This window comes from Suillus subalutaceus (assembly GCF_016647625.1).
Source record: "Suillus subalutaceus strain FC151 chromosome Unknown DFJ58scaffold_224, whole genome shotgun sequence".
NCBI lineage: Eukaryota > Fungi > Basidiomycota > Agaricomycetes > Boletales > Suillaceae > Suillus > Suillus subalutaceus.
Window position 1 is genome coordinate 26,952 of NW_024540473.1, and position 23,481 is coordinate 50,432.

At 48.7% G+C, this 23,481-nt stretch overlaps 9 protein-coding genes across 9 annotated transcripts; 3 read left to right on the forward strand and 6 right to left on the reverse strand.

Annotated features, from left to right (window-relative positions):
• Positions 1-1,058: 1,058 nt before the first annotated feature.
• DFJ58DRAFT_821085 (uncharacterized protein) lies at positions 1,059-2,834 on the reverse strand (the record flags this gene model as incomplete). The annotated part of the gene is given in 10 exon segments (XM_041391997.1): positions 1,059-1,113; positions 1,124-1,178; positions 1,220-1,512; positions 1,542-1,663; positions 1,793-2,146; positions 2,180-2,221; positions 2,386-2,523; positions 2,559-2,587; positions 2,655-2,682; positions 2,722-2,834. Coding segments are annotated over 8 exon segments (1,095 nt in total), but the record flags the coding sequence as incomplete, so codon positions are not given.
• Positions 2,835-3,200: 366 nt separating this feature from the next.
• On the forward strand, positions 3,201-4,561 carry DFJ58DRAFT_710637 (uncharacterized protein). Its single transcript, XM_041383820.1, has 4 exons — positions 3,201-3,389; positions 3,445-3,582; positions 3,634-3,804; positions 3,866-4,561. Exons 1-4 carry the CDS (start codon positions 3,215-3,217, stop codon positions 4,159-4,161), a joined length of 780 nt encoding a protein of 259 aa, XP_041236383.1. The 5' UTR covers positions 3,201-3,214; the 3' UTR covers positions 4,162-4,561.
• Positions 4,562-6,521: 1,960 nt separating this feature from the next.
• Positions 6,522-7,845, reverse strand: DFJ58DRAFT_719306 (uncharacterized protein; the record flags this gene model as incomplete). The annotated part of the gene is made up of 7 exons (XM_041384600.1): positions 6,522-6,657; positions 6,715-6,758; positions 6,847-7,221; positions 7,274-7,361; positions 7,418-7,524; positions 7,576-7,763; positions 7,788-7,845. 7 exons carry the CDS (start codon positions 7,843-7,845, stop codon positions 6,522-6,524), a joined length of 996 nt encoding a protein of 331 aa, XP_041236384.1.
• A 599-nt stretch (positions 7,846-8,444) lies between these two features.
• On the reverse strand, positions 8,445-8,992 carry DFJ58DRAFT_210856 (uncharacterized protein). The gene has a single exon (XM_041379259.1). It carries the CDS (start codon positions 8,898-8,900, stop codon positions 8,565-8,567), a length of 336 nt encoding a protein of 111 aa, XP_041236385.1. The 5' UTR covers positions 8,901-8,992; the 3' UTR covers positions 8,445-8,564.
• On the reverse strand, positions 8,993-12,151 carry DFJ58DRAFT_210855 (uncharacterized protein). Its single transcript, XM_041379258.1, has 4 exons — positions 11,931-12,151; positions 10,247-11,880; positions 9,704-10,198; positions 8,993-9,655 (listed from the first exon to the last, which is right to left on the reverse strand). The coding sequence occupies exons 1-4, from the start codon at positions 12,106-12,108 to the stop codon at positions 9,086-9,088; spliced, it is 2,877 nt and encodes a 958-aa protein (XP_041236386.1). The 5' UTR covers positions 12,109-12,151; the 3' UTR covers positions 8,993-9,085.
• Positions 12,152-12,213: 62 nt separating this feature from the next.
• DFJ58DRAFT_821095 (Lon protease C-terminal proteolytic domain-containing protein) lies at positions 12,214-15,617 on the forward strand. Its single transcript, XM_041391998.1, has 11 exons — positions 12,214-12,875; positions 12,924-13,333; positions 13,380-13,471; positions 13,517-13,717; positions 13,766-13,882; positions 13,932-14,021; positions 14,075-14,171; positions 14,238-14,355; positions 14,406-15,106; positions 15,156-15,221; positions 15,274-15,617. Exons 1-11 carry the CDS (start codon positions 12,311-12,313, stop codon positions 15,526-15,528), a joined length of 2,712 nt encoding a protein of 903 aa, XP_041236387.1. The 5' UTR covers positions 12,214-12,310; the 3' UTR covers positions 15,529-15,617.
• Positions 15,618-19,521, reverse strand: DFJ58DRAFT_821097 (karyopherin Kap95). Its single transcript, XM_041391999.1, has 15 exons — positions 19,299-19,521; positions 19,173-19,231; positions 19,012-19,116; positions 18,682-18,960; positions 18,478-18,630; positions 18,280-18,429; positions 18,114-18,224; positions 17,421-18,064; positions 17,221-17,365; positions 17,098-17,169; positions 16,908-17,049; positions 16,522-16,856; positions 16,372-16,468; positions 16,084-16,322; positions 15,618-16,029 (listed from the first exon to the last, which is right to left on the reverse strand). The coding sequence occupies exons 1-15, from the start codon at positions 19,336-19,338 to the stop codon at positions 16,006-16,008; spliced, it is 2,595 nt and encodes an 864-aa protein (XP_041236388.1). The 5' UTR covers positions 19,339-19,521; the 3' UTR covers positions 15,618-16,005.
• DFJ58DRAFT_821100 (U6 snRNA-associated Sm-like protein LSm7) lies at positions 19,522-20,277 on the forward strand. The gene is made up of 5 exons (XM_041392000.1): positions 19,522-19,622; positions 19,677-19,753; positions 19,809-19,891; positions 19,945-20,016; positions 20,073-20,277. The coding sequence occupies exons 1-5, from the start codon at positions 19,611-19,613 to the stop codon at positions 20,189-20,191; spliced, it is 363 nt and encodes a 120-aa protein (XP_041236389.1). The 5' UTR covers positions 19,522-19,610; the 3' UTR covers positions 20,192-20,277.
• DFJ58DRAFT_710650 (uncharacterized protein) lies at positions 20,278-23,459 on the reverse strand. The gene is made up of 11 exons (XM_041383821.1): positions 23,052-23,459; positions 22,913-22,999; positions 22,666-22,863; positions 22,588-22,609; positions 22,396-22,534; positions 22,315-22,346; positions 22,190-22,258; positions 22,026-22,134; positions 21,921-21,974; positions 21,806-21,865; positions 20,278-21,756 (listed from the first exon to the last, which is right to left on the reverse strand). Exons 1-11 carry the CDS (start codon positions 23,308-23,310, stop codon positions 20,380-20,382), a joined length of 2,406 nt encoding a protein of 801 aa, XP_041236390.1. The 5' UTR covers positions 23,311-23,459; the 3' UTR covers positions 20,278-20,379.
• Between the last annotated feature and the right edge of the window lie 22 nt (positions 23,460-23,481).

Here is a 23,481-nt window from a genome sequence, read left to right on the forward strand (position 1 = left end):
CACATAACACGTGTCAAGTAGCGGCACCGTCACCAATAGGATGTGGCTAGAGAACACGAGCAGTACGGGTGATTCCGGATGAAAGCCACTGGTTTACTGGAGGATTACTGTTTTCTGAATCCACGTCATAGCAGCTGAATTGGCTCGACGTTGCGAGTAAAAGCCAGCGATTCATGAAGAGGGGAGTACCAATGATAGTGGAGGTGATCGGTCCCGAGTGGCATTACTTGTCACTTGGGATGACGATGCCCAGTTCGCTCATAGCTTAGTACTTTGGGTCAACGAATTTACGAGATGAAGCGCGGTTTGTTCGGGAAAAGGATCAGGAGGACGAAGTAGCTTGGAAGACTTATAAATTGTACTCCAGACATAGCGGTCCTGGCTAGCGCTAGCCGGCTGGAAGTATTTGTAGATCTGAATGTATGCAATGATTAAAGGGCGTGTCACCAACGATGATGAACTACACCCTCTGAGCACGAATAATGTTCTACACTGCGAGGGATATAAAGATGGACTGTAGAATCTCTGCACGTAACGTGGCAATCGATGTTGGTGATGTAGCCTGAGGAGCACTCAGTGTCCAGGAGTGACGCCAGAAAACAATAGGGGAGCTCACCCAGCCACAACAACGGATTCACGGTATCCAACACGATGGTAGTGAAGGGTTTCAAGCTGCCAGCTTTCTGAATTCAGCTTCATTCGTAAGTATTTTCGAAGCCAATTTCTTGAGGCGACATCTTATCTCTCGAACAACATTTCAGAATGATGTTCTGCGAAGTGGTAAAGCTAAACAGGACTTGGGGCAGGACTGAGGACTCACCTCCTGTATGCCCTCGAAAAACCATCTCGTGGTGACAATACACCATGAAATCGTTGAATGCTATCGAAAGAAATCCGAGCCTGTTAGTCTCCTCATTTCGCGCCCTGAAGGCTTTCGGCCAACGTTCAGGTGGAGTAAACCTAAGCGACAATAATATTAATTAGCACAAGATCGATGATACAGATACTTGAGATAGATCCAGGAAATGCATATGGTCGATGTCAGGATAGGAATGGTATAGACGCATCACAAACACTATCTTTGCATGCATTTACACCATCCCTACCCTCCATCTCTTTCTATTTCCCAGACTCGAGAAAAAACACATATCAGCTTCCCACATCAAGAAGGGTATGAAATGAAAACATTGAAAACCTAAACAACACCGTAGACTCCTCTCGTAACAGACAGATATCAAGATCTCTAAGCGCTGCCTCTATGCGATCTTGCCCAAGAGTCTACCTTGCTCTTGTCCCCGACGAGTCCACGCTCGGCCTTCAAATGCCGACAAAGATCATATGCGCGAGTTAAAATATGATCGCAGTACGCTGAAATACCGGAAAGCGGAGTTTCTGGAGATAATAACAGTAGGTCCTCGACGTTGGGGAATGGACACCGTACGGGTTTTGACGTTGGCATACGACTGCGGAGGGAATAAGTATATCCGGTGATGCAATCGATGCTCAAGTGCGCTGCCGAGTTGCCGGTTTGTTGTCGGGACAGTCAGTATCAGTGTCGGTGGTTGTAGGGCCGTCTGACTCGGACGGATTTGTGACAGATTGATCGCTCCTTGTGCTATGGGTCTTGGCCAGATACCTTTCGAGTTTTTTGTAGCCAAAGGCACTGGAGCAATGTCAATGTATGCAGACATGCCAGTGATTTCTGTGGCCCAGATGAATTACATTGTTATGCATCGTGAGGGCTTTCATTGTGCATGGCGTTAGAATTGATCGAAAAGAAATATCCGTCGACAATCGTACAGATTTCAATTCTTTTTCGCGTTTGTCGCATTTCCAGTCTCTACCCACTTCTGCGCCGCGTCTACGTTTGCGAGGCAAGTCTGTTGCTTCTGATGGTTCTAAGTCTGCGAGGACGGCTTCTAATTCATGTCGTTCGTATAATCTCTGATAAGCACGTAGATTGTGTTGGGAAGCGAAGGTTCGTCCGTTGCATGAGGGATGCATGCATGTCAGAGGGTGGGCCTCGCGTATATGAGCTTGGAGGGATGTCCATGTCGGGTAATATGTAGGGTCAGTGTTAGATGAAGGTAAGCAGTTTGGGTGTGCACACGTGGAACGTGAATGATGAATTATCATGCACGCGGACCTAAAAGGTGCACGAACCGTCATGAGTCTTGACGTGACCTTTAAGCTCTTAGTTCGTATCGAACGATTTGGTGCACTCTGGGTGTGTGCGCATGTAAGGTTTCGTAGCTGGGGGTGCGTGTGCTTGGCAGATGAGAGATCGCAGTTGATAGTACTTGGCAAACGCCACATCGCAACCTTCTGCTGTACATTGAGAAGACAAAATTAGAGTAGATGACTTGGATGGTGGAGATAGCACACGCAGCATACGGTTTACCCCCGCTGTACGTATTCTTGTGCACGTAGAGATGTTGGAAGGTCCGGAACTGTTTCTGGCAGGTTGCTGATTCCATACACACATAAGGGCGTTCTGACTCGGAAGATGACTTTTTGCGTGTGCTTGAACATGAAGATGGGATTAGCGCAGATAAGACTTTTGACAAGTCGTGCAGATGCAGGGGCGCTGTTTGAGTTGATTAGCACACAATAGGCGTCAAAAAAATTGCCGCGTCACCTCTCCTGTATGGGACCTTATGTGCTCTGCTAGCCCTAGTAAGCCTACAAGCTTTTGAGTAGGGTTATGTGTATCCAGAATACGTGCAAGGATGGCGGGCTTTCTTTGAAGAAGACTCTGTGGTATTATAGACGGTGAGACCTGCGGTTGAAGTCGATGGCTCTGGTTGTGGACTCGCAGATAATTGTAAAATATATCTAGTGGCTTTGCATTTCCAAAGATGAGTATACGAGAGCGACATCCTGATCGGCTCGCCGACCAGTTATATAATATCAACTTGTCAAGTGATTGCCACTGCGCGCGGCACTTGGAGGTGACTTCGGCAAATACCGAAATTTATGACACGCCCCTATCATGCATGCGACAGTACTTCACTTAAAGTTGTAATCAGACCTGGGTGCCAGCCTAGGCCTGAGAGCGATCTAAACGTGGCTTAATTATTACTAAGTGCGCGGCATGCAGCAAAATTTGATGCGCTTTGAGTCCAAGCAATGAGGCAAAGGCCTGGCTTATTATGTAGGCTTACACAGGCAGCTATAAGTAGCACTACATAGAAGAACTTTCCTTCGTCTTCCAATGTCCGTAACTCAACTTTTTCCTACTCCTGCCTCCAGTACATCCATTACTTATAATGCTATATCAGGTACTGCGATTTCCGACGATCTCATGAAATCGTGCGCGCAACTCTTCAGTACCAACTACGGAATTTGGGGAGAAAATGCAACCAGTATCTCGAAGTACATCAAGCCTGGTCAGCTCTCACCCGTGTTGAATACTCTGTTACTTTGCTTAATTCATTTTCTCAGGTCAACCAGTCAAGATGACTGATAGCAAGTTGCGAAGTCAATCTGTATCCATTCCAGATCACACTGTCCTTGTGACGTGTTTTCACCATGAGAAACTTGTCGGACATGCCTTCGCTAGTGTCTGGTCTTTTGAAGGAGGTACGTATATGTGCATTATTATGATGTTGTCGAAAGTTCAAATCGTCATAGGTGTGGTCGGGTGGATCACTCAGCTCGTTGTTGACAGGAGTCTTCGTAGACGATACATCGCAACTCAGCTGTTGCAAACCCTCAAGCTTCACCCCTTGTTTCAAAGAGTTACTGTCGTCGGCCTTGTTTCATCTCATCCCGCTGCGTGCACTGCTTTAGCAAAATATTCCAGTATGTTTAAGTCCGAGTCTATCTACATCGAATCAGTTATCATAACTAACACTAACTCAAGATGTTGACGTGCATGCAGTCGACTTGTCTTTTATTCGTGAACATGCGACGAAAGTTCTGGAGGCCTCCCCCGTCGACTATATCAAGAGCGCGCAACTTCGTGGTGACCTCTTCCAGGAGAACTCAGACACTGGGGCTGTTTCATCCGCATTCACGGAGTTTTATGTTGATCATGCGGAACCGTCGAAGGCGTTGAAACAATTCAAGGCGAAAGGTAAATGGTGCTTGGGTGAACTTCTTGAAGGACATGAATATCTTGCTCTCTTTCCCGTGTCGCCTGGCCGGGCCTTGGAGTAGGGCCTATTGGGACTTAAGCGCATAAGCTCAAGGTCCGGATTAAGGTATGCGCGTGAGATGGGGGGCTGAGCTGCGACGCTGCTTATGGGTGCTACAGGGGCTCAAGCTGAAAGTTTGAAGAAACAATGAGTCATGTCACTATTTATTACTCTCAAAGCTGTAATGCCAGTGTGAACTAGGTTGACTCTGATAGCCATGGCCTTATCGCGCGAGATGACAAGTCGACGGACGACAAAGAGCCCAGGGTCCGAGACATGATGCATGACCTCACACCAAGTTGTAATCATAGTTGTTCCATCAGTAATAGGGCTCCAGCGGACGCAGGCGATTGGTGGGTGTCAAGTTGAAGTTTGTACCCTGGCACACGAGAACCACACGAGACGCACGCGGATGCACGAGGTACGTGTTTTTAAAGGTTTGATGATATAAGTTGGACCCAGGTGCACAGGATTCAAAACGTCGACAAAGGCGCTCCTGAAAACGGGCTTGAAGTATCCTGGCTATGACTTTGAAGGATCGGAGCAAAAGGCCTCATATATGTGCATCTAATGTGATACGATTTGATGCTGTGAAAGCAGCATAAAGATGCACAGTACATGTACGTACGTAGGCTAGACTACCCACAATCCCTCCAGCAAGCTCACCTGGACTGTGCTTGAAACCACAGAGCTCCACTGGAATGGCGGAAGAAGCAGCGTGTTTTATCCTGCTAGACACCAAACCCATTCGGGTATTTGAACAAGGAGGCCAATGATCGTGGATTAATTCCTTGTCATGAACAGGGATCTCAGAAGATTTCGAGCCCTGGTGTCGAATAAAATGAATGTCATAGGCGGATTTCAAACATGCAAGTTTCGAATCTATTACATGGTACCACGCAGTCACGACCGGCTGAGATGGACCTTCGAGGAAACTACCATGAAATGTCTAAGGTGAAAAAGACTGCTGTCAGAGGTTTCGAACCTTCACCATCCAGGAGGAACAGATTTCGAATCTGTGGACTACTTGGCTACGAGACTTATGGTTGACATTCGAAGACCTCTCTACGAGCTCATGCCCAAGGTGCAATCATAGATAAAAACCTATTGTCGGTAGGTTTCGAACCTGCACCATCCAAGAGGAACAGATTTCGAGTCCGTTAACCACTTGGTCATGAGTCTTGTGGTGAAGCGTCTGGAGACCTCTCCATGAGTTCATTCCCGAGGTGCGATCATACAGAAAAACTATTGTCGGTGGGTTTCGAACCTGCACCATCCAAGAGTTAACAGATTTCGAATCTGTCAACCACTTGCTCATGAGTCTTATAGGGGCGATTCGAAGACCTCTCCATGAGCTCATACCCGGGCGGTGCAACCATAGATAAAAACTAACATTGGCAGGTTTCGAACCTTCACCATCCAGGAGGAACAGATTTTGAATCTGTCGACTACTTGGTAACAAGTCTTATGGTTGACATTCGAAGACCTCTCCATGAGCTCATGCCCAAGATGCGATCATAGAAAAAAGCTATCATCAGCAGGTTTTGAACCTGCACCATCTAAGAGGAACGGATTTCGAATCTGTTGACCACTTGGCCATGAGTCTTATGGTTGACGTTCGAAGGCATCTCCATGAGCTCATGCCCGAGCTACGCCATGGAAAAACTACGGTCGCCAGGTTTTGAACCTGTACCATCCTGCAAGGAACAGACTTCGAATCATGTTAATTAACCACTTGACTAAGACCAGTTATAATAGATTCAAACTAAACATGCCAAGCGCCGAGCGGGTAAGGTCTCCCTGACGGGTTGGTCCGTTCTGATGTGGTTGGTTGTGCGAACGACAGTAGCTGGAATATAGTCATGAGTTACTTGTCTTCGGCTGATGACGAGCGAGTGAGACATGACCATAAAAATTAACCACCGCATGTCACGGGAGAAGTGGCAGGCGCGCACGTCAGGGACGCTTCAGCATGAGGATTATTTTCCTGTGCATCGCTCATTGCAATCCCAAAGTCGAGTTACTATGCATTCTATGCTGGAACGCACGCAACCGTGATGGGCACTCTTGGGCTGCTCGCCTCAAGCTAGAGACGTTTTACTCCATATACGTATTTGATTGGTAGTCGGCTGACCCACAAAGATAATTCTCGAGCAAAGAAGATGGTAAACAATTACCCAAAGATCAACTCGAATGAATTTTAAACAACACTCTCGTGATACAGTAATAAGTATGACCTGGAGAGTGAGGGACTGTCCTATCGTTCAAACTTAATGTAGATTAGGTACGACTCAATGTTATCTGGAAAGACAGAATATCACAATGTTCGAAATAAATTTTTGTATGCGCGGGTCAGAGTCCGTATTAGGACACGATTTCCCCCTAACAAGTTGGATGATAGCCACTGGTGGCGGCATAGGAGAGATAATTTGCTAGGTTTGCGTACGGGATAGCGCGTGTATCGCAAAAACCGGTCCATGCGCTGATGACACCCCAGAAATCAACGACATAATCAACGCTTGAAAATGAAAATATATTCTGAGTCATATTGTCTAGAGATCTCGGGATAACTCACGCGGTAGGATAAGGCCCACTGTTAGTTGGTTTTCTGGGCCGTCTCTGCGCCAAAAGGTCCACCGAAGCAATTTCCATGTGCCTGTCTGTGAAGGCTCGTCAAATTGACACTACCGCTCAGAGAACAACATACCAAGCCTGCATAGTATGCATCAACCGCGTTCTGTTCAGTCATCAACACTGCTCCACCCGTCATATTATAGAATACTGCTTCGGAAAGCGTCGCCTCTTGACTAGTCTTGGGCGTTGGGGAGATATAGGACGGGTATTCATTTTGCAGGAGAACATCAGTGTCGCTCCACGCATAGCAGAAACTCGCGAGAACACAGTATTCATTTTGGAAGAGGCCCTGGGTGACCCAAAATTGACACTGGGCGACCATTTCAGCACATGAACCATTGTCTGTTATCGGTTGAGAGACACATGGGATGGATGACGCCGCTATGGTAGCGTTGCACGATTCCACTGCGGGGCATACTCTAGGGACAGATGAATACTCAAGCCAGTCCTGGAAGACATGTAAGGAGAGATGTTATTGTCCAAAAGCAACGAGTACACACAGCAAGGTTTGTGTAAGGAATGTTTCCAGTGGCGCATAAACCGGTCCAAGCAGCGATGGTCATCCATTGATCGACAATATCACTGACACTACAAATAAAATCGTTAATAATTCGAACCCTGGTATCAGTTGTAGGGAGACTTACTCGTCAGGGTAGGTGCCGTTAGGAGTGATGGAAATCTGACTATAGTACGCATCAATGTAGTTTTGTTGCGTCATGTACGAATTCCCTTTTGACATGGCATAGAAGACCTGCAGTACTACCAATCAGCAAAGAACACGAATAATAAGTTGTATTCGAACAGATTCAGTCAGCCGGGGTTGGGTCACAGGGGCTTTGGATGCGTCGAGGACTTCAGCAGGGTTCTCTATGCCTGATGAGCATGCAGTCAGGAGGAAACATGACGTGTAGTTGTAAAAGTTGCTCAGATCAACTGTGGTCGCATTACAGCTGTTTCGGAGCGAAAGGCAAGAGGTGGAAGATGAACCATCTTCCCTTGCAATGAGTGACGGACGAAGGGCAGTAACGAGGCCTATGAGACCAAGGTAAAGGACAGATATTAGTGTGTTCATGTTGAGTACTAGGCAGAGACACCAAGAGAAAGGACAGGCAAGATCACAAAGATGCCATACCAACCGGCAAGCCTCACCATACTTATAGGTAAGAAATCGGGTGAAATGAAGTCCATACCAAATATCTCTGTGCGTAGGGCGAGTTGTTGACTCGTTGACACAATTACCCGCATTTCATTCAAAAGTTATCACGAGCGGAAGCGGGACACACGACGGTCATGTAACCCGCGTCGGGACGCAATTGCAGGACACTCGCCAGCTTGCGTTGCGATGCAACACCTGACTCCTTGTGAAAGTCGGATCCGATGTGAAGTAGATGGCCTTGAGGGATGCGCCAATGATGCAATCACCGTGCCACATCAATCACAGATTCAAATATTCACCACCCGTGTCCTACGTAGTTTGCATAGAAACAGTTCGCATGACGTCTCATGAAAAGTATTAGCGCTGACAGCGAGGAGTGACAAGGAGTAGGAACTCGTGCCTGCCAAGTTCATCAAGTTGTATGTAACCCACGTTCGGTGTTCATCGTGTAGAGCACGGAGGACTTTGACTCGTCCTTGAACTTCCCATAATGTACTTGGTTCAAATGAAAGCTTCAATTTGAATTAGTTTTGCGCAGTAAACTGTACATCCTCGAGCCAGTGGCTAATCTTGTTCGAACGAAAAGATAGTCACGGTTGTTTCTTTACACCTTACGAGCAAAGAAAAACCACAAATCATCGATGCATAGATATATCAACTACAAAGCACACAGCCAGACAATAACAGGCACAGCATACAGCATACAGATCGCCATAAATCAGAACGAAATGGAAAATAAAGGTACGAGAGGGAAATAAAAGTAAGAGAGAAATAATGGTATGAAAGGAAAATAGATAAAAATATGAGAGATAGGATGCATACAAAATATTCGATGCAATAATGCTGCGGTACCATGGCATAAAACAGTGCAGATGCGTGAGGGAGGGGTATCGTCTTCGACTTTGAGATTTGAAATGTGACACTGCGATGTTGTACGTCGGATCAGTACTGTGTATCAAGAAAATATGCATAAAGCAGATGTGTCCGAGAGCGAGCGAGAAATTGAGGGGAATGAATATATGCGGGCGGGGATTAGTGATATGCCGGGACTAGGCAGAGTGAGGTCTAAATTAATACAACCCTCTGCTGGGTCTGCATCGACGTCGTGTCGAAACTTGAAGCCGAACGATGATGATGCTGTGTCGGTGCAGTGAGTCTAAGCAGGCACAGCCCTTCTCGGCGTCTTCACCCCTCTAGCGCTCACAGTCACCGTCACATTCTCCTTCTCATCAACCTCACTCGGCACGCTCGAACTAACGCTGACCCTCCTCGCGCCAGATGCAACAGGCGTCTTCAAGTTACTCTCTACAGAGCTTGTCGACACCCTACGCGGCACACCCATCCCAAGACCACTGGGTCTCGGAGTCGTGTTTGATTTGCCGAGGGACGAAGGTGCGCGAGATGTAGTAGATGAAGTTAAGGATGCTCGGGTGGGAGGTGTGGTTATAGCGAGTGATGAACGGGTTTTAGGAGCTGGAGGACCCATTTTGCCAGGGGGGTTGGCGGTGGCGTTGATACGCACGCTGCGGGTGAGAGCGCTGAGGCTCGCGCGAGGCGCTGAGGATGCGGAAGGCGTGTCCGATTTCCCGTCTTTCGATGCGTCTGACATGGACGAAGGAGGTCGGGATGAAGAAGGCGTCCCAACCATCGATTCACGCCTTACAGCCCTGCTTGAAACTGGCGTACTTGACGCCGCGACACTCTTCAACGAAATCTTCCTCTTGATCTAACATCACATGAGACACGAAACAAAGGTAATTGACGGGGGACTCACAAGTTCAAGTTCTTGCTGCTTCGAATCCAAAGCGATATTAAGCCCATTAACATCCTCCCGATCCCTCTCCCGCTCCTTGCGCAACTGCACAATAGTTACGTCACGCGCAGCACTCGCCTGCTGCATCTCATGCACCGTCCTCCTCAGCTTTGCAACTTCATCCATCAACGACCCCACGCGTTCTTTACTCATGCCCAACATGATATCGCTCTCTGCCTTTTCCCGCACTGCGACTTCGAGTTGCGTGCGCAGGTCTTTTTCTTGGGTTTGGAGATCTTGGAGAGCACGGGTTTGGGAGGAGAAAGCGCGGGAATGCTCGACATTAAGAGTGGTGAGTTCTTCGCGGAGGGATTCGGCTTCGTCTGTACGTGTGAGGAGAGTGGCGGTGAGGGTTGAGATGGAGGCGTCGCGTTCTTTTATGTTGGATTCAAGGCGGGAGACGTTTTCGTTGGCGAAGGTGAGTTCGGCGGTTAGGGATGTAATGTGGGTTTCGTGCTGTGATATGTTAGTAAGTGAGATCAATTGGAGAGGGGGACGGCGTACCTCTTCGGTGGCTCGCTGGAACTCTGATTCGAGCTCGACGCGTTGGTTCTCGCCTTCACTCCATTCTTCTTCCATGTTAAGGAGCTTGGTTTCGAGGGCTTCGAGTTCGGATTTGAGGGCCTCATTGTCATTCTGGAGATCTTCGATGGTGTTGCGGAGTTCTGCGGATTCTTGGTGAGCTGCGTCGAGGTCCTGGTCGGCGGTTTCGATGGCGGTAGCGTGTTCCGAGTTGACACGCTCCAACTCTGAAGAAATACGCTGGACAGCGTCGGCGAGGGCGTTCTTGTCTGTCTGGAGAGCCTCGTGAGCATCGACCATTCGCATTCGCTCCTCTGCCCATGCGTGTTCAATGGTCGAATGCCTCTCTTGTTCCTCCTTGTTCGCTGAGATGAGAGCTTCCTCAGCCATCGAAGACCGCACAGAATTAGTTGTGAGGTAATCCATCTGTTCTCTAGCCTCCTGAATCCCATCACGCAACACACGTTCTGCATCATCCCGGATCTTGATCTCCTCGCGCAGTTTGTCGAGCTCTGCGTCTTTCTCGCGGAGTTGATCGCGTAGGTGAGAGATATCCACATTGTCTTGCAGCGCCTCCTTGTCGCGCTCGAGCTGTGATATCTGGCGATGGAGCATACGAAGGGCTTCACCGCTTGCCTCGTCCATGACGCTGCGCTCGAGGCTTTCTTGTCGAGAGGTGTCGACTTCTTCTTCGAGGTTGCGACACATGCGCTCGAGTTCACCTGCCTTCTTCTTCCAGCTGCGTAAGACGTTCCTGCTCTTTTCTTTTTCCTTCTCGGCGACTTCTGCGCGTTGGGTGAGAGCTTGAACGAGTTCATCTCTAGCTCCCAAGTCGATCTCGTACTGCGCGCAGAGTTCTTGTGAGAGAGCTAGTTGGGTACGAAGGTTCCAGATGATGTCTTCCTCTTTGGAAGCTGTGCGGGAATGCGTTGGTTGGGGAGGGGTAGGGGGGATCATTGTTCCTGGGGTATAGTAGGTTGTTGCGTTTGCGCGGAATGGGTCTGGTGGCTCTGCAACGAGCACGAGTGAAGCGTTTGAAGTGTCGTTGATGTCTGCCTCCGGTGCGTGTTTTCTGAGCATTGTTTGGAATACTGTGTCGCTGAGTGCGCGGGAGCGACGGGTTCGTGGGGGAGGGGAAGTGGGTCGGATGCTTATTTCGGCTGAAAAGGTAGAGCTTGTGGGAGACAAGGCGAAGGAAGGGTCTACGGGTACTTCTAGGTGGCCTTTGAAGGGAGTTGAGGTTTCTTGAGGGGAACCTTCTGGAATTTCGATGGCCGTGTCCAGCATTGGTGTTTTGAGTCCTTGTGGTATTTCGTTTCCAGGACTCAAGTTGAATAAATTGGAAGTATCTGCTTCTGCGAATACCTCCATTGCAGAAGGACGAGCGACTCGTGCTAGACGCTCTGCGAACGAAATTGGAGATGGTTCGGATGAGGAAGCTGAAGCGTCTGGACTGATGACTTTGTAGTTATCTCGAGAAAAGAAACGGACGTTTTGACCAGTTCCTGGTGTCTTTGGATCACGGAGAATTGACCTGACGCTGCCTTCGAGTGAGGGACGAGATGAGTCTCGAACTGTGTCAGATGAACTTCCTCGAGCGAGAGACACCTGCGAACCTATTCAAATGGTCAGAATACGAGCCAATGTAGTAAAAAAAAATACTGACTGTTTGATCTCAAGTGAAGATGTGATCTGACTTTCTTGGGTAGACCAAGTTTCTTGGTAGTTTCGTGGAATACGGATAGGTTTGGATGTTGCTCGTAGACTCTTGATAAAACGTCTGTTGTTTGATCTTGGTCGATATCCTTGGTTGGCTTGAGCGCGTTGCTTATTTTCGACCACATGGTCGATACGACGACGACGAGAGCTTCTTGCACGATGGTTCAATTCAAGTTCGAACAATACTTGGTTCATTTTGAACGCGTAATCACATGACTTCCGCGTAAAACATCACGTGAATTGTGGACAGTGGACTTAATACCGGGTCACCGGCAACGACAACGAGCTCGACAACAACCGACATTGAGCTCGACGACAACGACAGTGATGGGATCACCTAAACTTCCAGTTCTATTGCTTCCTCATCCATTAATTCTACTACCAACTGCTCGAGTCACGCTCCCTATCAGTCGTTCACTTGCTGACGCCATTCTCTCGCTCTTGGATGATTCAGATGCAGTTCTCGCTGCAATTCCACTTCCAGCTCCTGACTCGCCTTCCGAAGTTACATACGGAACTGCTGCAAGAATAGCCCGTCTTGTAAGACCAAGAAATCAATCTTCTCCCACTCAGCCATATCTACTTTCCCTCCACGGCATACAAAGAATTCGTTTCCCTACTCCAATTCAGATAGACCGATCAGAAACTCTTCCTGTTCATAATGTCGTCTATCCTTCTTCTGAGGGAATACCGTCAAGAGACACAGTCGAAGCATTCAAACATGCTGCTCTCTTACTCCTCGATCGTCTCGCAAAGGACTCTCCTCAGCCACAACGCAAAGACGACTGGTTAAGAGTAGCTGCAATAGTAGAGGACATTTCAGAACAACGCGCTACTTGGATGGCAGACGTCCTCGTAGCTGCTGTGTCATCTCAATACCCAGACAAACTCGGTCAGTATGTTTCATTTCTTATATCCATTTATTAATTCTTCTGTTCAGCATTCCTCGCTGCTACAGACGTAGAAGACCGTCTCCGTCGCGCTACGGAACTCTTCGTCAAACAGTCTTCCATTCAGGAAGTATCAAAGAAGATCGCATCAGCCGTAGACGAGTCTTTCTCCCGTCAGCAGAAGGAATACTTTCTCCGTCAGCAATTAGCAGCAATTCAACGCGAGCTTCAAAGTTTACAAAGCTCTCCTGCTAGTGTTGGTACTGGGTTCGGTACAGGAGGAGCTACAAGCGAGTTAGACGACGACGATCAGGCAGATGCAGATGACCTTGCTGATTTACGCCGCAAGATTGAAGCTCTAGACGTTGGTTCAGAGGAGCGCAAAGTCGGTATTCGTGAGTGGCGCAGATTGAAGAGGATTCCTCAGGGAAGTGTTGAGAATGGTGTCATTCGCTCATACGTGAGTACACTCGACATATCAAGAATCTATACTCAGAATTGTACAGCTTGAATGGCTCACGTCCGTGCCATGGCCATCAAACAAAACGACTACCCCCCTTGACGTTCTAAAGGACCACAGTTTTCTCACCAGAGCACGGTAAGTTCCTCTCTCATCCCCCGTTCTCTGCTCACTCTCTGTTAGCGCGCAACTGGACGCAGACCATTACGGCCTCGACCAGATAAAACGCAGACTCATGGAATACCTCGCAGTCGTGCGTTTGCGCGCTATTGCAGATGCAGCTCAGACTCAAGCTCAAGGGAACAATCCCTCAACGGATACTTTCCCGGGTGCTACCCCCACCCCGCCAACGAAGAGCAAGGGCGTAAAGGGACCAATACTCTTGTGCGTCCATCTTGTATATCATGTGTATAATCGCTGAACAGTATACAGGTTCGTCGGTCCCCCTGGAACAGGAAAGACCTCCCTCGGACAATCAATTGCAAAGGCCTTGGGAAGACCGTTCCAGCGCATATCACTAGGCGGCGTTCGGGACGAAGCAGAGATCCGGTCTGTATCCCCTTATCTCACCTTACTCAGCAATTGAGTTTAATGACAGGGGACATCGGAGAACCTACGTGGCATCTGGCCCAGGCTCTATTGTCCAAGCTCTCCGGAAAGCCGGCAGAAACGATCCCGTGATCTTATTGTAAGCTTCTCTGGAATTTACAGCAAGATGGTTGCAACGTTGAAATTGAACAGGGACGAAGTGGATAAAGTAGGACATAGTAATTTCCATGGTGATCCGGCTGCTGCTCTCCTCGAAGTTCTTGATCCTGAACAGAATCATTCGTTTAATGTGCGTTTCCTTCGCGTCGGTATTACCCGTACTGGATTTGACTGACTATTGGGGTGGATGGTGCAGGATCATTATATCAATGTACCTATTGACCTCAGTCAGGTGCTTTTCATATGCACATCCAATACCATAGACACGATATCTGCGCCTTTGCTAGATCGATGCGAGGTGGTGGAATTATCAGGTGAGCTTTCCCTCCTCGTCACCATCATATCAAAACTAACGCACCCCAAGGATACACCTACGACGAGAAAATGCACATCGCGAAACGTTTCCTCCTCCCAAAGCAAATCTGCGCCAATGGGCTTTCGGATTCTCAGTTAACGCTGACCGATGACGCACTGTTGCATGTGGCTACGATGTATACACGTGAAGCGGGTGTCAGGAGTTTGGAGCGGGCGATTGGGGCTGTTGTCAGGTTTAAGGCCGTGGAATGGGCTGAGTGGCTTGATAAGGGGAATGGTACGATGGGAGGGGAAGGGAACGCGAAGCAGAACGAGAACGGGAACGAGAAACAGGATGCGAACGCGAATGAGAATGGTGTCAGGAAAGAATGGCGAGCGACTGTAGAACCCCACGAACTCGAAAAGATCCTTGGTATACCCCGGTGGGACGGCGAAGAACGCGACCGGGAAGAAAAACGGGGCGTCGTATACGGGCTCGTAGTCACTGGTATGGGAGAGGGGGGTATCTTACCCGTCGAAAGCACCGCTCTTCCAGGTACGGGGAGGTTGAAGCTTACCGGGAGCTTGGGGGACGTGATCAAGGAAAGTGGGGAGATCGCGTTGAGTTGGGTGAAGACGCATGCTTTTGAGCTGGGTATTACGGCTGGGAGGGGGGTTGATCCGCTCAAGGTTCCGGATGTGATTGATGTGCATTTGCATTTGCCTGCTGGGGCGCAGAAGAAGGATGGGCCGAGTGCAGGAATTGCTATGGTGCGTTTTTCGTAGCGTTTTTGGGGGGAGGGAATTGATGGGTGACTAGATATGCGCGTTTGTGTCTCTTTTGAGCGGAGCGTGTGTTCCGAAGGATATTGCTATGACAGGAGAGGTACGTGCCCTGATACACAATAAAGTGCGTTCTGATTATGATTTCTGTCTAGATCACACTTCGCGGGCGCGTGACGCCCGTAGGTGGAATTCGAATGAAAGTGCTCGGTGCACACCGCGCACAGATCCGCAAGGTGATCCTACCGTGGGCGAACCGTAAAGACGTGGAACATGACGTAGCTCTGGAAGTCCGTCGGGAGATGCAATTTTTCTTTGTGAGGACTATCGATGAGGCTCTTGAAGCTGCGTTTGGGCGTGGTGCGTTGGGATGGAGGAAGGAGACTGTTTTGTTGGAAAGCAGACTTTGATTTAATTTCTCTGGATCGCTTTAGACTTGTTTTGTGTACCATTTATCGTCGTCGTCACTTTCTTTCGATCTTATCGCTATGTATGTACTCCTTGTATTCAATCTTGTATTACGCAAAGATTCATGAACGATGCCCCTGATTCTGATTACTCGAAGGAACGATAACTAACTAATTGTGGAATAGGAAGAGGATTCGATAAAGGATACAAAGGCGACGGCGCAAAACCGCTTATGTAGACACACTCTTGCCTGCGACACCTCCAGCAACAAGAGCTTTTGAGTTCGTTGGAGAGTAAAAAAGAACAAAAACACTAGTAAGACCGTCTTCTATTACATGCAGATGCAAAAATGATATCCATGTGCCTCCTTCAGATGGCGATTGAACTGACGGATGAGGAAAACAAAGTGAGAGAAAACGAGAGAATGAGAGATAGATCGCGTGCAAGGAATGAGATGTGTATTAGTGTGGGAGAGGTGTCTATGCGGTCGCGCGTTTGATCATCTGGGCGGAAGGTTAGTATTCTTGGAGATGAAGAGATGAGATGAGAATACTCACTTCACGAGCCCACCGCAGCGTCTTCTTCGTTTCTTGCTGCATACCGCGCTTACTACGGAATTCATGTGCGATCCATTCCTCCAGCAGGTGTTCTTTGATCTGGCCGTTGGGGAAACAGTCTGCGAGATCACCGATGAGGCCAAAGGAGAGTTTTACGACAGAGTCGGATCTCTCCTCGTCTGCTAGACATTGGTGGACAAGCTCGAGGATGCTGGGCACGTGAGGGAGTAGTGCGGATGCTAGGGACGATTGTGAGCGGTAAGATGAGTTTACAAGGAAAATGCAAACCTTTCTCGGTGTTCTTGAAACCAGTAACGACGCCGGTATATGCCTCTAGAATTCCTTCCCGTAGTTGAGCGACATAGTCCATGAGATCAAAGTCAAGCTAACGAGCACAAGTCAGGACTGAAAACGCTCAGAAATCCATAACCAGCTCACAGGGTTAGGTTGCACAGAGCCCGCTTGTCTCAGAACATCCATAGTCGTATTCAAATAAGGATCAAAAGCAGGTCCAATAGCAAGCGCGATGTCACCAAAGCACGATAGTATTGATATCTTGACATTGCGGTTAAGAACGTTGCTCTGCAGGTTCTCGAGTAAAACGTTCATGAACGCGCCTGCGTACTGGGCGCTCTGATCGCCAAGTGCACGTGAGATATCCCCGATGATGCCGACGGCGACCATGCACAACTGGGTATCTTCGTGTGCTTTGAGGGCGGGATACAGGAATGGCAGGAAGGCTTGAATGTATGGTGCGAATCCGGCCTCCAGTGCTGGCGAAGAACCTCAATGTTAGGGTAGACGCGATCGGGGGGAAAACGCACCGGCAGCTAGCGATCCAACAACCAGGAAAGTGTCTTCAAGCACTGTTGATGTCTTTCCTGCTCCTTGGATAAGCTGAAGAACGAGTGTCATGATTCGATCAGCCATCGGTTGAATGCCTCCGCCGAGCCTCCGAATGACGCTCTGTAAATGTGTGAGATAGAATGCGACGTGACGAACACCATGACTTACAATGACAACGCTGCAGAGATTACTCTGTAGCTCATTCCAGTTGTTGCGGTCGTCAACGCCGACGATCTGGTTCTAAAAACGGATGTGAGATGCAAGCAAAAATTATGTAGTGAGGAAACACGCCTGCATGTTCAGAAGTTGCTCCATTCTCTGCAAAATCGCAATGACGGTGTTTTGCACAACAGGAATACAGTCTGTAGTTGAATGGGAGACATAGGACGTAATAGCTTCATATGCAGAAGTTCGGAAGTTGGATTCGTTTGCGGTCCTATGAAACAAGATCAGGCTGGAGGTCACGTGAACAAAAAAGTAAAAATACTGACGTCTCGGTAACCCGCAGAAGGGCGCTTACTATTCCCTCAAAATATGGTGAGAGCGGGCTCTCGGAAGCGGAGGTGATATATTCGTCTAGGTAAATTCCGATCTGATCGGCGAGGTTCATGAGCGCCCAACAGCAGTTGGTCACAATGCGCGGGCGATCTGAAAGACCGTTGACGAGCGCCGAAATCAGAGGGTGAAGATGCACGTCGGGCTTGATTGTCACAATTAGAAGATCGCAGATTCGTCCGAGCGTCCACGCTGTTGTATCTTTCACATGGAGATTCTCATCGTTCATCATGCCGATCAGGAGGGGAAGCGCCTGGTTGACGAGAGGGGTGAGAACTTGGGGATCAGGACCGTCCAGAATAGAGCCAAATGTCATTACGGCTGCTTCGCGCTGGTGCCAGTCTTGGGCCTTGATGTGTGCCTCGATGAAGGGGATGACAGCAGGAACAATCGCATCTGCGACGGCTTGAGCCATGTAGTTGAGGCAAGTGCCGGCGCTCATGGCAAGGTTCCATTCGCCCTCGTCGGCGTCTTCTTCTTGTTGTGTCAAAAGGTTGAGAAGAACCGGAATTACCTCCGGCAGGGCAACCTTGGCAAAATGCTTAGACTCCAATTCGGGCGGCTCGTCGTATTCGGCAGCCTGCGGAATAGCGTGATTGGTCCGAATAGTATATGTACATGCCGCGTACCTCTCGTGCTTCGTGGGCAAGCTCAATCTCTTCCTCACATACAGTAGTCCAGAACTCCACCGCTTGCAGTGCAACCCGTTCATCAGAATGCTTCATGCCCATCACAGTAAGCTGGAAAGTATGTTCTGTCAGGAGGACTCGGGGCAGGATAAACGAGCAGTCGTACGCCAAACAAGGCCTGTTCCATATAAAATGCCATCTTATCGTAGTACAGTGCCATAATCTTGACTAAACACTCGAAAGCGCCGACTTGGACTGATACTGACGGGTTCTGGGTAGCTTCGCAGACGACTTGCATAATGTAGTTTCGCTCTCCCTAATGCGCGTCAGCAAAGCAAACGCCAGAGAAACGAGAAATCCGTACTTCTCGGTCGAAATTGTCCCGTACGAACTCCAGGGAGTTAAATAGCGCATGGACTGCAGCAAGCTGTACTTCCGATGATGGCTCCTCCTTGCGAGCGCCATGAATTACAGCCGTCAAAATCTCGTTCGACCTCAATGCTAAAACCTCCGGTTTCTGTGGCGCGAGATGAGGACAAAGCGGTTGAGTGGCACAAGGTGAACGTACTATAGTTTCACAGATATAACCAATAGCTTGCAAGGTGGCGATCTTCAAGTTCGTGTCATCAGACGTGTTGATAAAACCGAGGAGGATTTCAACGAGATCTGGCCATTGGCCGACGGGCAACTCTACGGCTGCGATCGCAGAAACAACTTGGGCAGCCACTGCACCTGCTCTTGGTTGAGGAGATGCAAGAGTTAAAAGGGATCCCTCCTTGATCTTCTGTCTAGCGTCGACATCGAGGGTCATCCATCTTGCAGAGTATTCGTCTTGCCTCGTTGCATCCTATACACGATGTGTAAAGATAACAGGTCATGAGGAACGCGTTTTACGTACACGAGCAGAAAGAGCATTTTTGAGTGCAAGACCAGCAGCGTTGCGGGTATGGATTTGAGAATTCTCGTTGCGTAGCTCATCTGATAACATCAACATATACACCGGCTGTGAGAAGTCTGAGCATGCTAAAGGGTAATGGACAAAAGGGTGGTTGAACACACGTAGTTCTCCCTAGAAGCGCTCTCAAGTTGCTGAGTAGCAGTTTGACGCGTTGCAGCATCTTTCAAAGGCAGATATTAGTTTAGAATGAAGTCTTGAAAATTGAAAAGTGGCCTACGGCCGCCCACCTGGAGATAGGGTATTAGCAAGGAGTGCGCTGGCGTTCATGATTGAAGAATCGTTGCAGCAACGTGACAGTCGTTGATATTTAAAGAGAGATGGTTCACGATTTTGCAAGAAGAGAGATCAGTTAAAGCGTCGTTGACGCTAGGAGAAGTAGCAATGATTTGGATCAAGAGCAGAGTCGAAACGATGAAGAAACCCTCAACTCAACAAACAAGCGGCTTTTCAATTTTTGCGTTTTCTTGTCTTGCTGCCAACAGCCTGCAACAGCCTTGCAAGCAAGTAAGCTGTGCTCTTGCACACAAGTCACTCAATTAATGGCAGATCGCGTACGATTAAATGTCTTATTGGTTTCATCTGCTAAAAATCTAATTCAATTGCAGGGTCGTGCTCCAGCTAGAGGTGGTCGTGGAGGTCCTCCGCCTCGAGGTAGACCAATTCCAGCTTCATCCGATGTCAAGTGAGTCACCCCAGAACCCTTATTTGAGTAGCTCCTCATGTTGGAAAGACTCAAGTAAAGGCAAGCGGGAAGCCATCCTCGACCTGTCCAAGTACGTCAATGAGAGAATAAGGGTCAAATTCACTGGCGGTAGAGAAGGTAGCCAGTCGATTAACATAATCGATCATCGTCTGATCAGATTTTTTATTCAGTGACCGGGATCCTGAAGGGTTACGATCAATTGCTCAATCTCGTCCTTGACGGGGTCGAGGAACAAATTAATGGTGCTGCCATCAGAACTCCTCTTTCAGGATACACACCGCTGACAGTCGACCTCTAGAGCCAGAACCTCAAACCCGCTTGCTGAACCTCGTAGTCCTTCGGGGACCCACCATCACCCTCCTCAGTCCCGTCGACGGCTCAGAGGAGATTGCAAACCCTTTCGTAGCTCAGGAGTAGAACGGTACCATTCCTCTTCAGTAGTCCATGCATCCGTCTCCTGTTTGTACAAATAAATGTGACCGTTCGTTGCCTGACTACATTCCGAGCGCAAATAGGGGATGGTCCTAGACTATGGTAAGGTCAAAACGTGGTCTATATAAGCACTCGTGTAAGTAATTTCTCTCCCGATCGATGCGAGCCTGGCGCTATCGCAAAGTAACATCAGGTGTTAGATCCACCATCGCTGGATCCGCATGAATGCGTCTCAGGCGAGGGGCAACCATCTTGAACGTGTTATATCGTGAAAAGTCATTGGCCGCATGCTGCTGGTGCAGAGTCGGTGAAGGAGACGGTGAGCAACTTCCAGATGTCAGCGAAGATGAGTCACTTCCAGGCCCGCATACCATGCCCAGACGTCCATGCATGCTATTGCGCAGCGGCGAATGTGGTGGCGAGCCCGAAAGATGTTGTGGCATGAGTTGAACACGAGAGGTTATCGTAGCACTGGAAGGAGTATGTGAATGTGAATGGGTGAACGGCGTCTGGGAGATCGATGAGGGTTCTCTGGAGATATCGATTGTAGCGGTATTGTTAACGGTTTGATCAAGATAGTTTCGCATGTGGAATGGCACGTTAGATGACAGGAGAGATGGTGCGGGTGCGGGTAAGGGATACGTGGGAAAGCGCGGCTGTGTGCCCGTGGTTTCATAAAATACAGTGTTTGTCGAAGCAGACGTGTCTGGAGCATGCAAGCGGGGGGATTGTGACGTAGATATCGATGGTCCGAATGTAGGAGTATATGCAATGGATGTGGCGGAGGGCCAGGAAAAACGATTAGACTTGCCATTTGGAGGGCCAGAGTGTGAACGACGGATGAGCTCAGCTTTGTAAGCAATTAAGGTGGCCTCGTTGGCGATCAACGGAACCGCATTTTTGTCACTGGAATGCGAGGATTTCGAGGGCACTCTGCCTCGGATGCTAGGTCCAACAGCAGACGTTGCGGGTTCAGTAAAGGACGTGGATGCTAAGGGAGTTGCACGCGATCCTTCAGTAAAGGACTGAACAGATTGGACTTCATCAGACTCAGTAACATCTGATCGACGCTCTTCATCGCTGAGGAGATCAAAATGTTCAGGAGATGATGTTGGTTTCCCGGCTTCCCGCGCCATTGTCGAAGACGTTGCCAATGCTAGGCCTTGGTCAAGCTGATCTTCAAATATGGCGTGGTGGGCGGGAGGAGCTTCTGGTGGGGGCGGGCTAGTCCACTGGGTTCTTTTTGGTGCCATGTGCTCGGGTGGGGTACGAGATGGAACACAATTATCGCCCGAATGTCTATTTTCAGGCTCAAAGAACTCAGGTTGGGGTGAAAGTCGCTCAGCGGATGCCCCCTTAGGTCTCATGGAGTTACTACCAACGGTATATGGTGTCTGGGGAGGAATGGAAAGGCGAGGCGGGACGAAGACGGATGGAGGTGACGTTGCTTGCGGATCTTCACCCTTTTCTTCACACAGTTGAGCAAGTGCGACAAGAGCGCGAGGGCGCATCGCAAGGATCCTCGATGCGCGCATGAATTCTCCACGAATCTAGCACTATCGATAAGCAAGGTTACGTTAGACTGAAAGGCTAGCATACCTGGTAAAGCCCTTCTTTTGTTACACATCGGGCAACGTTGAAGTCGATCTCAAACGGATCCTATTATTCGGAGAACTTGAGATCAATCGTAGGAGAAGGATTACTGTTCGCGTACCTCTATACAAAACCGATTTCGCTCTCTGGAGTCATTATATCGGCTGGCTGTCAGCTGCATGGCCCATCAACACGTAAAAGTACGCAATGATGCTAAGTGACCTGCCTCGTTTTGCCATCCCTTGCTGTCCTTCTTCAATAAGCCTCCTCGAATGGAAGCGACGCCTGTATTGTAGGTAAAATCACGGGAATAATATCGGAAGAAATCAATCAACCTATGTACAGATCAATTCAAACCCTAAACCACGAGGCAACCGAACAGTGACTCACAATTCAGCCACACTATCGGTATTAGATGATTGCCATCGCTGGCGTAGGAGTTCTATGTCGTCAAAAAACCTGCAGCGTGAAGTTAGGGAGGCCTCTCGCTGGTGATGATAGCCAAGAAGACCGACCAAGTATTATGCCCCCCAATGTGGGTGTCCTCCTGAAACCGATCGATATCAGGAGGAATATACAAGAATGAATCTGCATACCTGAGAAATTGGTCGTAGGGGAGGCATTTGCTGTAAATTTGGTAGTACAGGTGGATTCTTCACATGTATGAGGAAATATATGACAAGTAAAACGTAGCCGTAGGATGATAGTGTTCCCTGGTACGGAGAATTGATGTTTCTGCTCGAGATGATAAGAATATGCGAAAGCATCAGATAACTGGATACCCCTACCTCCGCTTGCTCCATATTTTGACTATCACAGAGTTGTTGAATCATCGACAAATAATGATAATCCGTGATTAAACTCACGGAAGAGAACTAGTGTCCGCACACGAGTGGGATCGATCATAGCGTAGCACATCAGCAGCCTTGTATTCTCCAGGGCGAGTCTATTCTCAAAACCGATATCACAAGCGATACCATGTGGTAGCCCAGGAGATGGATCTAAGGAAAGCTTGACGATCGGTATACGTGCGTGAGGTAGAGGCTTGACATGAAACTTGGTTTCTAGTAGCATGGTAAATGAATGTCGACACGTGTTTCCAATCCAACTAACCGCGTTCTAGGAGGTCGCCGAGCATCGTAACCATGTCGGATGCAGACAGACGCTCTGCGGAATCGATGAGGCAGCACAGATCCATATCTATAGCAAACTGTAGCCTTTACGAGCAGGAGACAAGCTATTCCAAGCTCACCTGAGTTGCGAAGGCTAAAGCCGTTTGCCGTGCTTCCGAATGATAGCAGTCGGCTGTCAGGTTCGATTGTGCGAATCAACCGCTCAAGGAGTTTCCTGACATCTTCCTTTACAGCCATCTCTTCTTGGGCTGGAAGAAGTCGAATTACGAAGTCGAAAAGAGCTTGTGACAGTTCAACCACGAAGAAACGATGTTTGGAAGCATGTCTCCGCTGTGAACTATAGGGACTAGACTGGACATTGGATGAACTCTGTGCCATGCTAGACACCGAAAGCTATAAGCTTGTGGGAACGCTCTGGTAGGCGACAGAGACAAGCCCTTGTGTGCCTAGGGAGATGGGAATTGCTTCCACAACAATTGGCCTTGAAGCTTGAGGAACGTGTGGTCAGCAACTTTCCAAAGGGTCTGCCCAAATGAGGAAGCCAACTTC

What these genes read in the sequence shown, in the direction of transcription:
- DFJ58DRAFT_710637 (XM_041383820.1), top strand. Translation starts at nt 3,215, where the DNA reads ATGTCCGTAACTCAACTTTTTCCTACTCCTGCCTCCAGTACATCCATT. An exon ending in CTCGAAGTACATCAAGCCTG is followed by an intron (nt 3,390 to 3,444) that starts GTCAGCTCTCAC and finishes TCATTTTCTCAG; the next exon opens with GTCAACCAGTCAAGATGACT. An exon ending in TGTCTGGTCTTTTGAAGGAG is followed by an intron (nt 3,583 to 3,633) that starts GTACGTATATGT and finishes AAATCGTCATAG; the next exon opens with GTGTGGTCGGGTGGATCACT.
- DFJ58DRAFT_210856 (XM_041379259.1), bottom strand. Translation starts at nt 8,900, where the DNA reads ATGCATATTTTCTTGATACACAGTACTGATCCGACGTACAACATCGCA.
- DFJ58DRAFT_210855 (XM_041379258.1), bottom strand. Translation starts at nt 12,108, where the DNA reads ATGTGGTCGAAAATAAGCAACGCGCTCAAGCCAACCAAGGATATCGAC. An exon ending in TCCAGCGAGCCACCGAAGAG is followed by an intron (nt 10,199 to 10,246) that starts GTACGCCGTCCC and finishes AACATATCACAG; the next exon opens with CACGAAACCCACATTACATC. An exon ending in AGCAGCAAGAACTTGAACTT is followed by an intron (nt 9,656 to 9,703) that starts GTGAGTCCCCCG and finishes ATGTGATGTTAG; the next exon opens with ATCAAGAGGAAGATTTCGTT.
- DFJ58DRAFT_821095 (XM_041391998.1), top strand. Translation starts at nt 12,311, where the DNA reads ATGGGATCACCTAAACTTCCAGTTCTATTGCTTCCTCATCCATTAATT. An exon ending in GTAAAGGGACCAATACTCTT is followed by an intron (nt 13,718 to 13,765) that starts GTGCGTCCATCT and finishes AACAGTATACAG; the next exon opens with GTTCGTCGGTCCCCCTGGAA. An exon ending in AACAGAATCATTCGTTTAAT is followed by an intron (nt 14,172 to 14,237) that starts GTGCGTTTCCTT and finishes TGGATGGTGCAG; the next exon opens with GATCATTATATCAATGTACC.
- DFJ58DRAFT_821097 (XM_041391999.1), bottom strand. Translation starts at nt 19,338, where the DNA reads ATGAACGCCAGCGCACTCCTTGCTAATACCCTATCTCCAG. An exon ending in TGGAACAGGCCTTGTTTGGC is followed by an intron (nt 18,225 to 18,279) that starts GTACGACTGCTC and finishes CATACTTTCCAG; the next exon opens with CTTACTGTGATGGGCATGAA. An exon ending in TTTCAAGAACACCGAGAAAG is followed by an intron (nt 16,323 to 16,371) that starts GTTTGCATTTTC and finishes AATCGTCCCTAG; the next exon opens with CATCCGCACTACTCCCTCAC.
- DFJ58DRAFT_821100 (XM_041392000.1), top strand. An exon ending in CCAGCTTCATCCGATGTCAA is followed by an intron (nt 19,754 to 19,808) that starts GTGAGTCACCCC and finishes GAAAGACTCAAG; the next exon opens with TAAAGGCAAGCGGGAAGCCA. An exon ending in GGTCGAGGAACAAATTAATG is followed by an intron (nt 20,017 to 20,072) that starts GTGCTGCCATCA and finishes GTCGACCTCTAG; the next exon opens with AGCCAGAACCTCAAACCCGC.
- DFJ58DRAFT_710650 (XM_041383821.1), bottom strand. Translation starts at nt 23,310, where the DNA reads ATGGCACAGAGTTCATCCAATGTCCAGTCTAGTCCCTATAGTTCACAG. An exon ending in CCCTACGACCAATTTCTCAG is followed by an intron (nt 22,347 to 22,395) that starts GTATGCAGATTC and finishes GATCGGTTTCAG; the next exon opens with GAGGACACCCACATTGGGGG. An exon ending in CAAAAGAAGGGCTTTACCAG is followed by an intron (nt 21,757 to 21,805) that starts GTATGCTAGCCT and finishes CGATAGTGCTAG; the next exon opens with ATTCGTGGAGAATTCATGCG.